We start from the raw sequence: 13,850 nt of genomic DNA, 5'->3' as shown, positions 1-13,850 counted from the left end.
TCTGAAAACTGTTTAGGTCACAAAAACTTTCTGAAAATTTGTTCTCTTTTAACATTTATTATTTGAAGAAAAATATAAACCTATTGTTTGAAGAGAAAAGTTGGTAAAAATGTTAATTTAAAAAATTTTCCGAAAGTTTCTCAACAAAAGGTGAAAATGAAAGTTTATCTTTAATTAAATTAATTTTTTTGAAGATAAACTGTTTTCATCTTTTCATCTAATTAAAACTTACCAGTTGAATATGTTTGCAAATATATTAAAAAAATACAGATATAAAACATATCTCACTGGAACAAGGAACATTTTGATTACAAAGTTGTTGATCATTTAAACTGACGTTATTACAGCCTACATAATTTGGATTCCATATAAAAGCCACAATACAAGTTTGGCTTCTATACTGATATGGACCATTGACTTGAGTGTTACAGGAGGCAGAACATGCACTCCACGAACCCCAACCATTCAATATTCCTATTTTGATATTTCAAAAATAGTTAATAGAGCAACCATAGTAACCATAGTAACCATAGTAAAAATATACAATACTTATTTGTTTTAGTATGTTTTAATTAAATTAGCATAATGTTTTATGTTGTTAAACATATTTATAACTATTTGTATAGACATAAATGTAGGGATTGTTATTGTAACATTTTCTAATGAAATACACTGTGTACAGAAAGTTTAAAAGCACTTGTTTTTTTGTAAATTATGGTGAGAATAGACTGGTACAAAGAGAAAACCTGATGCAAGGTCCGATGTAACCCGATGCAAGGCCCACATTTGTTTTGAAGCCAATTATCAAGAAAAAAAACACAGCTTTGAAAGAAAAAACCCTAAACCGTTGAAATGAAATATCAAACACAAGTAATTAAAGAATTAATGAGAAGAAGGTGTAAATAAAGTTTAAATGCACCTACAAACTTTTTATAATCAAAACATATTAAGATGGGATATGACCACGTTATTTTTGATACATGTTGTAATCACCTTAGCATTAATTCATTAAGGTTTTAAATCATCATGATTAGTATTTTAAGCCAGAGTTTGGTCAGATTTCGTGACTAGTATATGCTTTTTTGTTAGTTAATAATCCATCCAGCTCCAAAACTTTTTGATCAGGTTTAAGCCAGATAGTGCTAGTGAAGGCATGAGTTGAATATTACTTTCAGGGAAAAGTTCGATTAAATGTGACATGAAGTATTGCCATATTTTTATTCAACTGAATAACTGAAAATTGTTGCACTGAAACGCTTTTTACACCATACTTTTTTTTGTTTTGGGCGATTGGTTAATGCTAAACGCTTTCTTATGGCATGAAAGAAATTTAAAACATAGAGTTCTAGTCCAACATTATTTTGGTGGTCTCCTATCAGTTTTAAATTTTAGTTAGTCATTAATAAATCCGACATAATATGTCCCATTTTAAATACTAATTTGAATGATCAAAATTTCCAATTGTATTGTAATCATGATACAATTCTTTCTTGCACAATAATTTATTTATTGTCATACAACTAAACCTCCACACGCGATCTATCGACTTCTAAACTTAAAGCTTATAATCTTGCTTTTGGGTTGCATCTGGTTAGCGCATAAAGCATGTTTACATTTGTGCTGACTATTTTTTTGGACGCCCAATAAGAGATATATTATTGACACTACCAGTAGATAAGTAATTTCTACATTAAATGATGAAATATTCAAGCCTCAGTCAATTTGTCAATTGCTCATTTTCATTTTATGCATGTTAATGAATTGCCGATTGGTTTTCACTGAGACAGTAATTTATTTGGTTATCATTTCTTAAAAGATTTATACACATTAAAAAAAAAAGTGTGTTTGAACTTTTTGTACAAGTTGTAATCTTTTGTACACATTGCTAAGTTCAAACTGAATTCTTTAAAATGAAACATTTTTGAAAGTATACACACTGGTGTTATCAGGATGTAGTTGGGTTTGACCCTGACTACATCCTGATCTCAATCTTGACTCCAACATCTCAAATATAAAATTTATCTTATATGTGAAAATATTGAACTGAATCCAAACTGATTCAAAATGTTTTTTTTTGCCTTTATTTTTTTGTTTAAAGAAAGTTCTTATTCAAGTCGTTATATTGTATTTAACTATTTGTAAATATTTTTTTATTTTAGACAATAAACAAAGCATAGCAAATAATGAAAAAACTGTTAAAATATAACCTGGAAAAAGAACATTACAGTTTTCAGTTTGAGTTAAAGCTTGGCTGTTACAATTAACACCTAAGGAAGCTCCTGAACAGGTACGAGTACTGGTTTGTGTTGGCACAGTATAAACCAGTTGACAAGAAGCTGAACACGCTATGTTGACAAACCCATAAATACACCTGAAACATGAGAAATTGAAAATAAATTTAAAAAAACATGCTTAAAACACCTAAGACTAAAACAGAGAATGAAAATAAAAAAAATCAAAACTTATGATGATCACTAAAATTCCCATTAAATAAAACTTAAACTTTTTTACTTGTAAAAACTTTTTTATTCTTTTTTACTTTTAAAAATAAAACAAAAACAAAAATGCAAACAAGGTACTATCAAGTTTGTAAAAACAACTTAAAAAATTCTATGTGCAATAAAAACATGTTTCACAAAAAAAAAAAAAAAAAAAAAAAAAAATTAAAAACAAATATTTACTATTTGTTCATAATAGTACACAATGACATTTATAAAAGAAGTTTCTCAAAAAAATACAAATTTTTCAGCTTTATATTACAACTACACTTATTACTCGTTTTTATTGCATTTGTAACTTCCAATTTATTTTATTTAACAAGTTGATGATGCTGATGTCTATAAGTCATTATTATTTAAAAATATCATTTTTTATGCTTTAAAATTTATTTGAATACTTTTTTACATTTTCACACAAGATATAACAAATCATATATATATATATATATATATATATATATATATGTATATATATATATATATATATATATATATATATGTATAACATTTGTCTCTTTGTAAAAGGCATTTTTAAAATACACGAATTTCAATATGGGTGTAAGTGAAAAAGAGTACGATACTTTAGTAAAGCATAAAAAAAATTTTTTAAAACAATTTTATTTAAGATTTTAATAAGCTTTAGGTTGCACTTTTTTTTTCTTTGCAAAGTTTTAGTTACCGATACTGTGTACAAATCATACAAATCATAACTTTATTATTATTAATTTACCCTACAAATCATATATATATATATGATTTAGAAATCTTTTTGTGCGCCTTACAAATCATATATGTATATATACACACACACACATTCAAAATATGTCTACATTCTCTCCACAAGCCTAATTTTGTTCAACTTTGTTTAGAGAATAACCATACAAAAAATTGGACCAATCTGAACAGTTTTAGAGGTCGCTATGATTTCATCATTTGTTTGACAATACTCAATTTTATAATTTGGTGTAATTGAACATCTATCTCAACACTGGTAAATAAATTAATGCTTGCTGAAAAGCAGATGCTATATGAATTCACTTATATATCTAAAAATTTTTTGTTGTCTATAATTTGGTGCCCAATTTGTAATAGGCACATGCCTGCAGTATTTCAATAAACAATTTATAATGATTATTTTTTTGTTTCTGGTAACAAATAATTTATTTTCTTATACTTATTATTCTTATATCAACAGATTCATCACCACTTATGGCAGTTACTACAAGAAGCTCTGCAAAGGTATGGCTCATTGGGAAGGCATCTAAGCAGCTCTCATCATCAAGATTGGCAACAAAATGAGATGTCCTCCGTTGTCTCCTCTTTCATCATCTGGAAGAGCATCTCACAATAAAGGAGAGCATTCATCATACTATTCAAGAGCTGATTGTTGTGTGGAATAAGGCAAGAATCCCAACACAAAGAATTGATTCTGGAGAAAGAAAACTTCGGAAATTATACGATTCCTATCAGCTTCTAAAAAAGAATCGAGCTACAGACCTAGAAAGTTGTAGAATTAAAAAACAGATGTTCAAGGACACACTTTATGAGCTTTTTGACTTGGCAACTAAAACCGCAATGGAGACAATAACCATTGCTGAAGATAGGCAATTTCTTGCAATGCAGCGAGAAGATGTTACCAGCTTCAGCATGGTCGGAGTTGATATGAACCTACTGGCAAAGGAAGCCAGAAAGAGAGCTCGAGATCAAGCATTTGATGCAAGGTTATCAAAACAGCAACACTCTAGTGGTCCTGTCACAGCCAACATCAGCAGTTCAGAAGACAGTCGAAACAGCAATAATGACCAGAGTTTTGAGATTCTGTCTTCTGCATTGCAATCTATTTCTTCTACACCAAAGCCAAATCGTCTGAAAAGTATTGTGTCAAGCCCAGAAGTTGCTAGAGCTTTGGACAGACTTTACGCTGACTGTTCAAGAGAAAAAAGATCTAGTAGAGCTTGCATTGTTTGTGGCATTAATTTATGGACGTTTTTGGCAAGAAGCTCCCCTGGCTGCAAATGCTCCGTTTAATGATGCTCAAATGCTGAAACAGTTCCAAAAGTATCCAAACCGCACAATCGCCGTTGCAGCTTTTACTGCATTTTCTCGACACCTTTGGTTCTTCTAAGAACATCTTATAGGTATGGCATTTTTTGATACTTGGCTTGATCTGGATGTGAAGAGGGCCATGGTAGTTAACCTCCAACTGCCTAAAACAACTCTAGCACTGAAGAGAGTAGATTCCAAGAATACCGACTTCAACATTTGTGACTATGAGAACCTATAGTTTATTCGAGTTGTTGAGCAGAGGCCAAAAACTTCATTTCAAAAGATCCTAAATATTGGGAAGACAATGAATCATATCAGAAGTTGGCAGAGAGAGTCCAAAGAATGAAAGTTGTTAATGACAGCGCGGAACGTGGAATTGCATTAATTCGACAGTACAACGAATCGATTACAAAGGATGAAGAACAAAGTCAGTTCCTACTTCGTTTTGTTCAACGTCACTGCCAGCTATACCCTACTTCATCCAAGGCAGCCATGTTGGCGAAAAATGACAAAATTGTTGATTAATAAACATACATTTTCCAACATATTCACAATATTCTTGCTTGATATTACATTTTTGTTTAAAAATTACGAAACATTGAAATACTTTAATGAAAATTGATCAGATGACCTATATTAATTAGATACTTTGCAAGCATTCATATTTACCTGATTTAAATTGTTACTTTCTTTAATTTTGAAATTTGATATTAAATAATAGTGAAAACTTAAATTTTTTGATTTATTATCATAGTGTTCAAAAAGTCAAAATTTATAGCAACCCCCAAATATTATCAAATTTGCTTCAAATTTGGCTACAATATTGCAAATATTATTAGGAACAAAGGCAGCCTTGTGGAGAAATGAATTTCAATAATTTATAATTTTGGACCACCTTAATATATATATATATATATATATATATATATATATATATATATATATATATATTATTTATATATATATATATATATATATATATATATATATATATATATATATATATATATATATATATATATATGTATAAATATATATATATATATATATATATATATATATATATATATATATATATATATATATATATATATATATATATATATATATATATATATATATATTTATACACACACATACAAATAATTCTACCAAAATTACAGCAGTAATTAAACTATTATTGTATTAATAGTTGTAACTACTATTGGCACAAAACAACTATGAACCAAAATATATAGAGAAACAAAGCAACAGAAAACTTTCTGTTAAAAAAAATACCCGGACAAGGTACTTCACTACTACAAGCCATAGTTTGAGACCAAGGCCCAGCACAACCACCTCCTAATGTAGCCCCTAGACATGGTCTAGTCTGCATTTGAAATGGCGTTGCAACAGGATTAGACTGACAAGATTCAGAGTAACTACTCCATGCGCTCCATGCACCATAACTGCCTGTTTTAAATTAAAAAACATTTTTAGAAAATTAAAATTTTAACAAATTTTATATAAAATTCATTTTAAGAACAAATTTTACCTAAAGAAGCAACATTTACATTACAAGTTTGTTGACCAATTGTAGTGATACTTGGACAACCCGTGTAGTTAGGATCCCTTGTTGAATGGCCTATGCATGACCAACTTCTTGTTTAAAAAAGTATATTAACAAGATTATTACATACAGAAGAACACGCACCCCAAGAACTCCAATCCGATATTGTTCCTATATTAAAAAATTGCTTTAAAAAATTTAAAAACTTCAATAAAAGTTTTTTCTTATATTTTATAAATTTAACTTTTACTTTATTCATTAATAAAGTAATATAATATAAAATAATATGATATAAATCTAATAAAATATAATTAAAAAAAACACATATCTAAAAGATATAAATAAAATGCTGTCAGGAAGCGCAACTTGGATAAAATTCCATTGACCTATAAATGTTTAAAGCTGCTTTCATAAATAGTTATAATGTTTAAAGCTGCTTTCATTAATATGCTATGCAATACTTTTTATGCTTATTTAATTTTTTAGTAAATATTGATTTGTTTTTTAAAAGTATAAATTTTATTTATTATCTTATTTGTTATAAATTATTGGCTAAATAGTAATATTCGTTTTTTTTTTTTTAATTTGCTATTTAATTATATAAATATTTAGACCAAATAATTAAATTTTTGCTAATTAATTTCAAAAAAAAAAAAATTTTATTGTTTTTTTATTTGATCACAAAACAATTGAAATAACTTTTAAACTAAAAAAAACAACCTCAAACTGTATTTTTATGTTTATTGTGAATTTAGTTTATATATTTTTTTCTTTGAGATTTATTTATTAAAATAACTTATTATATATAGATTATTATTCTATTTGTTTTTGTACATTTTCCGTAGAATAATAAATTTTATTTAAACAAGTTTTTCATAAAGTTTAATATTTTGCATTAAAATCATTAAAAAAGACCTAACTATTGTGAATGTTTTTAAATATGTTTTTAAAAAGCAACTACACAATAGTATTGACAAAATAATGCTACTTTTAAAACAGCTTAAATTTTTTCTTATGTATAAACAACTATTTTGTCTTTTTCAATAAAATCAACAAGAATAATCAAGTTATATCTTCCAGTACACAACTTTCGAACTTTTAACTTCTATTAACACACACCCTTTAAACTTAAATCTGACAACAAAACCACTATCCAACATTAAAGTATGTAACACACCTGGAGAAGTCAAAATAGCAAAAAATAAATCAATTTGGGGTAAGTACTTGATAGCTGGCTTGATGACAAAAAAAGCAATCTGCACATCCCTAATTGTTTAACAGGATATCAAAGGTCTTTAAATCAAATTCTACAAGTTAAGGCTGTAATAACCATTATCTTTAGCAAAAATAGACTGCACAGCCTCTACCACAACTACATTGACTATCTTATATATAAACTCATTAAAATGTTTAACAAATAGACCTTATATCATTATAAAATCAAGTCAAAAAAAAATTGCAGAAAAAAACTTTATAAATGCATATAAACATTACATCAAAAAATGTTTTTTATTAGATATAAATGTTTTTCATTTGTGTATCATTTAAACAAAAATAAAATATTTGTTTTTTATTACAAATGTCTTCTACCAGACAGTAGCAGTTTATAACACCCATGGTAAGCAATCATTTCTGGCCGTTACTTGACCTAGGACCCCAAGACAAGGCATAGTAAATATCAAATTTATTTTCTGCTTGGCATTTTTTTTATACAATTACATAATACTTATGCTTTTTATGAGTAATAAATTAAGATAATACAAAACTTATGTACCAATTTTATTATAACTTTTTTGTAAATATTGTTGCAAAAACTTGAACTTTTTGCATTTCCTGAGTATCTTTTGGCTGTTCCCTAATAAAAATTTGTTTATAAATTTAATATTTTCTTTACCTTGACAAGGAGTACTTGTGTTGCACTCTTGTGTCTCTAATAAAGATCAAATATAAGATCCAAGTCCAGAGGAACATGTTTTAAACCGAGATGTTGTCGGAGAACCACTGTCTAATCTACGGCTTTCTGACATGCACCCAACTACTCCATTCAGAAAATGAGGCTAATGAAAAAAAAAAAAAAAACTATTATTATATATAACATTGAAAGCACATTTAAATTGGCAATCTGATGTCATTCTGATTTAGGGAGCTGTTCAGTACATACATTAACTAATGCAAGTAGAACATGGAATAGAGCTCTTGCCATGTTAACTGAGCGCTTGGGTTGGGGCAGCATTAAGATTTTTCATTATTTTTTATTTTTCTGAAAAAAAACCATATAGAAACAATTTTTGTGCGGAAAATGTATATTAACAGTGTCATAAAAAAACAGGGCACCATTATTTATTTTAAAAAACAATTAGATTTTTATTAAAAAAAAAAAATTTTTATAACTTATTTCTTAAATATAAAATTAGAACTACTAACGAACTATATACTTTAATAAAACCAAAAATAATTATCAAAAAATTATTTAAACTGTTGAAACTGCGGAAGAAGTAAAAACTTATATGAAAAAACTAAATACATTTTTTGTAATAAGGTAAAATTGATTGTAGCATTAACTTATTTTAATTTTTGGTTTCCAATGATAGATAATATATTTACATCATTTTAATAATTAAAATTAAAAATTAATCGAAAAAAAAAGAAGGTGATGCCTCAAAATGACAAAAGGTAAAAAAAGAGTTCTTTAAAATTATGCTTTATATTTCAAATTATAGTTTTTAACTTTATAAAGTGTTACATGTAGTTTTATATTGTTTTTATGTAATATTTTTGTCTTTATAAAGTTTTACATCTAGTTTTATGTTGTTCTTTTGTAATGGTTTTAATTTATCATATTTTCAAGATACAAAATATTTATATTTTTTATTTAAATAAAATTTTTTATCAATTTTAAATACAGTAGAAAAATATACTTAAATTGCAAAAATGTTAAAGTTAGATGTTAGATTCTGCTTATACAAAAATTCATCTGTTATGAGTAATTATATAAAAGTTATGTTATATGTATATTATATTAACTTATGTGTGCTATTGCTGTGTGTTGTTGTTGTGACGTTGTTTCTTTGTAATCTTTTGAGTTGATAGACATTCAACTTACCTTCACACTGGTGTCTTTTATTTAAAAAAGTAATTAAATTAGATAAATAGGTAATTTCATTACTAGATCTCATTGCTTTTAATCATTCACTAAAAGCCAAGACAAATTATTTTGCAATATATACAATTTGTATTATAAAACTAAAAACTCAATGCCAATACAAAATATTTTGTTATAAATTATTTTATTAACTAAAAGCCAAGACAAATGTTTTATCTCAATTTGATTTTTTGTCTTTAGCTTTGTTCATTAATTGATTTTACTATGAATATTTTAGAATTATGATGTACCAGCATAAATTATTTTCTAAAAGTTAACATGAAATAATAATATTTAACAACTACTACTCTAGTAAATCGCAACAGCTTTTCTCTATTACATTGATTTTCATATTTTTTATATAATGTTTTTCATATTTATTTACTTATTTGTTGCATTTTTTATTTTAGATTCATCAGATGATGTATTTATGTGGTATAGAAGAACAAAATATTGTAAAGTTTTATGAATTTTTTAAAAACGCTTACTAATAATTTTTTAAAGAAATAATATTGAAGTTTGCGTAAAAAGTTTACAACATTTTTTTTTTACTTTTTCTGTGTTTAGCGGTATGTTTATTATTAGAACTGCAGATTTTTAATAATTTTTCTTATTATTATTGCTAATTTATTTGTTTAGATTAATTTTTTTAAATAAAAAAATTTAGAAGTTAATTTTTTTTTAAACATCACCTTGCTGATATATATATATATTTTTTTTAAATCGTAAGATTATTGTATAATTTATGTTAAATGACAGTTTGTTATATATAAAAATTATTTGTGTGTGCTATTTAGAGTAGAGAGAAATTTATATAGAAAAGATCACAAGATTCTTTTAAGATTTTTTGTTACTACTTTCAATAAAAATTGATGATATTAGGCTAGAATAAGATATTAGTTTAGAAAATGGAAATGTTAATCGGCAAGTTAATCATCGCAGAAATGAAAGAGATAGGCTTAGGCAAGATGTAATTAATAATCAACAAAATGCTAGAAATACTCCTAGACACAAAAGCATGCATTGTATATCAAGAGGTAACACTATTCCAGATTATAATTATTTAGGTGAAATGAAATATATTTGTCAGCATTGTGGTGCTAAGAAATTTCCTGATGAAACACATTTTTTATGTGGCCATAATGGAAAGGTAGTTTTGTTGCAACCATTTCCACAAGATTTACAAGATTTATTTAAAGAAAATTATGCAGATGGAAATGCTATCTGAACTTTTTAAACTATATTAGAAATTATAATGCCTGTCTTTTTTTACTTCATTTAAAGCTGATGAAGTTCAACCCATGAATCATGGGCCGCCATATTTTAGAATATGTGGTCAAGTTTTTCATCATACAGGAATCTTAGGCCAAATCAAGATGTTCTGAAGATATATTGTCAACTATACATCTGTGATCCACTTGCAGCAGTAAATTTTAGAATGCAACAACATGGTAATGATCTTTGCTTAAATGATTTAATGTTTCGATTGCAAACTATTATTAGTGAAGAGAACCCATTTGCTCTTGCATTTAAAAACATGGCTGAAGTGGAAGATGAAGAAATTCATCGAGCAACTAAAGAAGGTCGCCCAGTGTCAGTTGTGAAAATGTCTTTACTTGAAGGGCAAGATAGACATCGCTATAAACTCCCTTCACATAATGAAGTTGCAGTTTATTTGTTGGTGAAGATGGTGCACCACCTGCTTCCAGGGAAGTTGTTACTTACCCAAGAGGTCATCTCTTACTATATCAAGTATGTCTGCCAACTTAGATCCTATGGTTTATCCTCTATTTTTTCTGAGGGGTGATGCTGGTTGGCATAATCAATTGGTTCACAACGCTGAATGTGCTAGATTGGTTAGAAATCATGTTACATTATCTCAGTATTACATTTACAAACTTTCGGTTAGACAACTTTTTTCTTCACGCTTTTATGGCAAAATACTGTTTCAGCAATATGCTATTGATGGGTATGTTAAAATTGAAGGCCAGCACCTTGCTTTCATCAGAAATAATCAAAACAAACTAAGAAGCGAGCAGAATGATGTCTTATATGAACACGTAAACAACCTTGGAAATGATCATGTTAGACCAGGGTGTGTTGTAGTTTTGCCATCAACTTAAGCAGGAAGTCCTAAATTTTTGTAATTTTTTTGGTGTTTTATTTAATTTGTCTTAAGGCACGTGAAATATAATTTTGCCAAAAAAATTTAAATAAAAAAAGCAAAAAGTCGTTTCTGGACAACAGACGTTTTTCCTTTGAACATTGTGGAGACACCAGACCTTTTATATTGACCTAACTTTGTTTTAGGACAACAGTCTCTATACCTTTGTGTAGATACTGAAAGAACTAAAAAGGTGTCATACATAACTCATTTTCACAAAACTGGACAACTGACCTTTGTCTTTTGAGGTACAGAAATTAAGATTTAAAGTTTATTTTAGTTTATAGTTTTGGTTTAGTTTATAGTCATTTTTAGTTTATTTTTAGTTAGTTTTAGCTTCAGTTATCTTTTTTCTTACTTTAGACAACTTTTTGGGAGAAATGAGGGGAATAGGTAAAAAAAATTATAATTATATATTTATTTATGTGTAAATATTATTTCATACAATATTCTGAGGTATATTTTTTTGTCTTTAGTGTCTGGTAGAAGCGTTACTGGTAGGGTTGTGTATTATATTTTATATATTTTGTATGAAGAAATATGTTCAATAGGTGGAGGAATTATTTAATAAATGTGACATTTTTTAACTGTTCGTGTTTTACTCATTTTTATTAACCGTTAAGTTTAACCTTTTTGTTTAATTTACTCTCATTTTTATATTATCATTATTTTCAGCATTGTCTTCTGTTACCTGTGAAAATGGTGAGGTTATGTTTTATATTTTGATTAAATAAAATTCCAAATATTTGTAATTTTTATTATATTCTTCTATTTATAATTTTAGAGTCGTTAACATTTGAGAGCTTTTGTAATTTTAGATTCATTAACATTTGAGCACTACAGAAATTATCGCTCCCACCACCCAGGGCCTCTCTTGGAGAGGTTCTTCTATAAGTGATGTAGTAATGGTGGTATGGATGAGCCCTCCTTCAAATGAAGGGCTCTTCCATACCAGAGTGTTGGGAGACACCGAAAAAAAAAAACAGCAACCAGAAGGTTGTAAATGTCTTCTATCTGTAAAGATATTTATAACTTTTTTGTTGCTACTTTTTCTTCGGTGATTTTTTTTATTTCTATTTTTTTTAATTTGTAATTTTTTTTATAGTAATATATTATGTTGTATATTTGATTTGGTCTTTTTTAATTAAAATTTTAATTGTTTTTTCATCAATTAAACAACACCAACAAGCTGCATTATGACAGCAACTGAAGGATGACAACAGGTTACTGAAAAGCAGGTAAATTGTTTTCCAGTTTTTTGTTTATTTTCTTTTATGTCTACTTATCTGTTACAATTTTTATTTTAGGTTTGTCATTTTATATTGCATTAATGTGTCATGCATTAATGCAATATAAAAGATCAAAGTTTACATATTTTTTTAAATTTATTATACACATGTTTGATTGTAAATTAATTTATTTTGTTTGAAACGTATTTGCACTCAATTGCTTAGTTATTTATAATAAACTTGGTTATTTTCAATAAATTTACTTAGTTGTGGGCATTTAACATTTTTAAGAATTTTCTTTTTTAAAGAAAAATGAATCAAGGGGATACCAAAAATATTAAAAACTCCTGTATAATATAAGTTAACTTCATTTTAATCTTAATAATTAATTAAAGTTCATGTTATAAAAAATTTTAAGAGTTTAGATGATATTTTCCTCAATTTAAAGCATGATGAAGTGTTATTAGTTTGTTTCAGTAACTAAAAACGTATTGTGTTGAACTTAGCAATGTCGAGGAAAATGGTTCTGCCTTACATTGATATGACCCATGTCAGTTGTAAATTACTCAAGTAATGTTAAATAGTAATTGGTAAATTAATTTACCTCCTCATACTTTTTATGTTAATTTTACAGATGGATTAATTTTTTCAATTTGAAGGCAATTTTCTAAAAGGGTATTGGTTAAGGTTTTGCAACTTTAAATTGTGGAAAACAGCCACTATAAATTAATAATCTAACAGACCAACCATAACCCGTATTATGGGTTGCTTTCTGCTAGTACTCATAATGTCTTATGTAGAAATAATCAATGTAATACAATAAAAGTATAACTAAAAAAAAAATCTTTAAAAATCGTTTAAAAAATAATTGAAAATTAATCAATGAAATAGTAATTACAATTTGCAGATATTTAAATATAGTACATATATTAATCTAAAATTAACCTATTTGAACAAATATTATAAATAATAATAATAATAATAATAACAATTGTAAATAAACATAACAATAATAATAACATTAATAATAAATAATAGTGATAATAATAACAACAATAATATTGAAAAAAATTGATTTTCTGCTCACTTAATTTAAAACTTATGTGGTTCGTTATGTTAAACAAGTCAAAATGCATTTTAAAGGCTTTGCTACTTGTTTATTTTGTATGGTATAAAAAATACAGTTCGATAATATTTGGTAATGATAATACTTTTATTTAGA

The 13,850-nt window shown here is 26.8% G+C and overlaps 1 protein-coding gene and 1 long non-coding RNA gene across 14 annotated transcripts in view; one reads left to right on the top strand and one right to left on the bottom strand.

The window, feature by feature from the left end:
* LOC136076639 (adhesion G protein-coupled receptor B1-like) overlaps window positions 1-13,850 on the bottom strand; it is a 30,682-nt gene that overhangs the window by 14,647 nt on the left and 2,185 nt on the right. For 8 of the 13 annotated variants that reach the window (XM_065789942.1, XM_065789941.1, XM_065789945.1 and 5 more), the window contains exons 2-4: window positions 7,988-8,150; window positions 2,208-2,371; window positions 289-474 (exon numbers count right to left, since the gene is read on the bottom strand). In XM_065789942.1, the coding sequence (XP_065646014.1) occupies window positions 289-474; window positions 2,208-2,371; window positions 7,988-8,064 (427 nt within the window). In that variant the 5' untranslated portion in view covers window positions 8,065-8,150. Of the gene's footprint in view, window positions 1-288; window positions 475-2,207; window positions 2,372-7,987; window positions 8,151-8,254; window positions 8,381-9,196; window positions 9,217-13,381; window positions 13,399-13,850 lie in introns of those variants that run through there. The other 5 variants (XM_065789944.1, XM_065789943.1, XM_065789940.1 and 2 more) reach the window with 5 other exon arrangements.
* On the top strand, window positions 3,351-5,277 carry LOC136076642 (uncharacterized). The gene is made up of 2 exons (XR_010636451.1): window positions 3,351-3,489; window positions 3,694-5,277. It is a non-coding gene; the product is annotated as an uncharacterized LOC136076642 (long non-coding RNA).

This window comes from Hydra vulgaris, chromosome 02 (assembly GCF_038396675.1).
Source record: "Hydra vulgaris chromosome 02, alternate assembly HydraT2T_AEP".
Classification (NCBI taxonomy): Eukaryota; Metazoa; Cnidaria; class Hydrozoa; order Anthoathecata; family Hydridae; genus Hydra; species Hydra vulgaris.
This window is presented reverse-complemented; position numbering and strand designations above follow the sequence as displayed.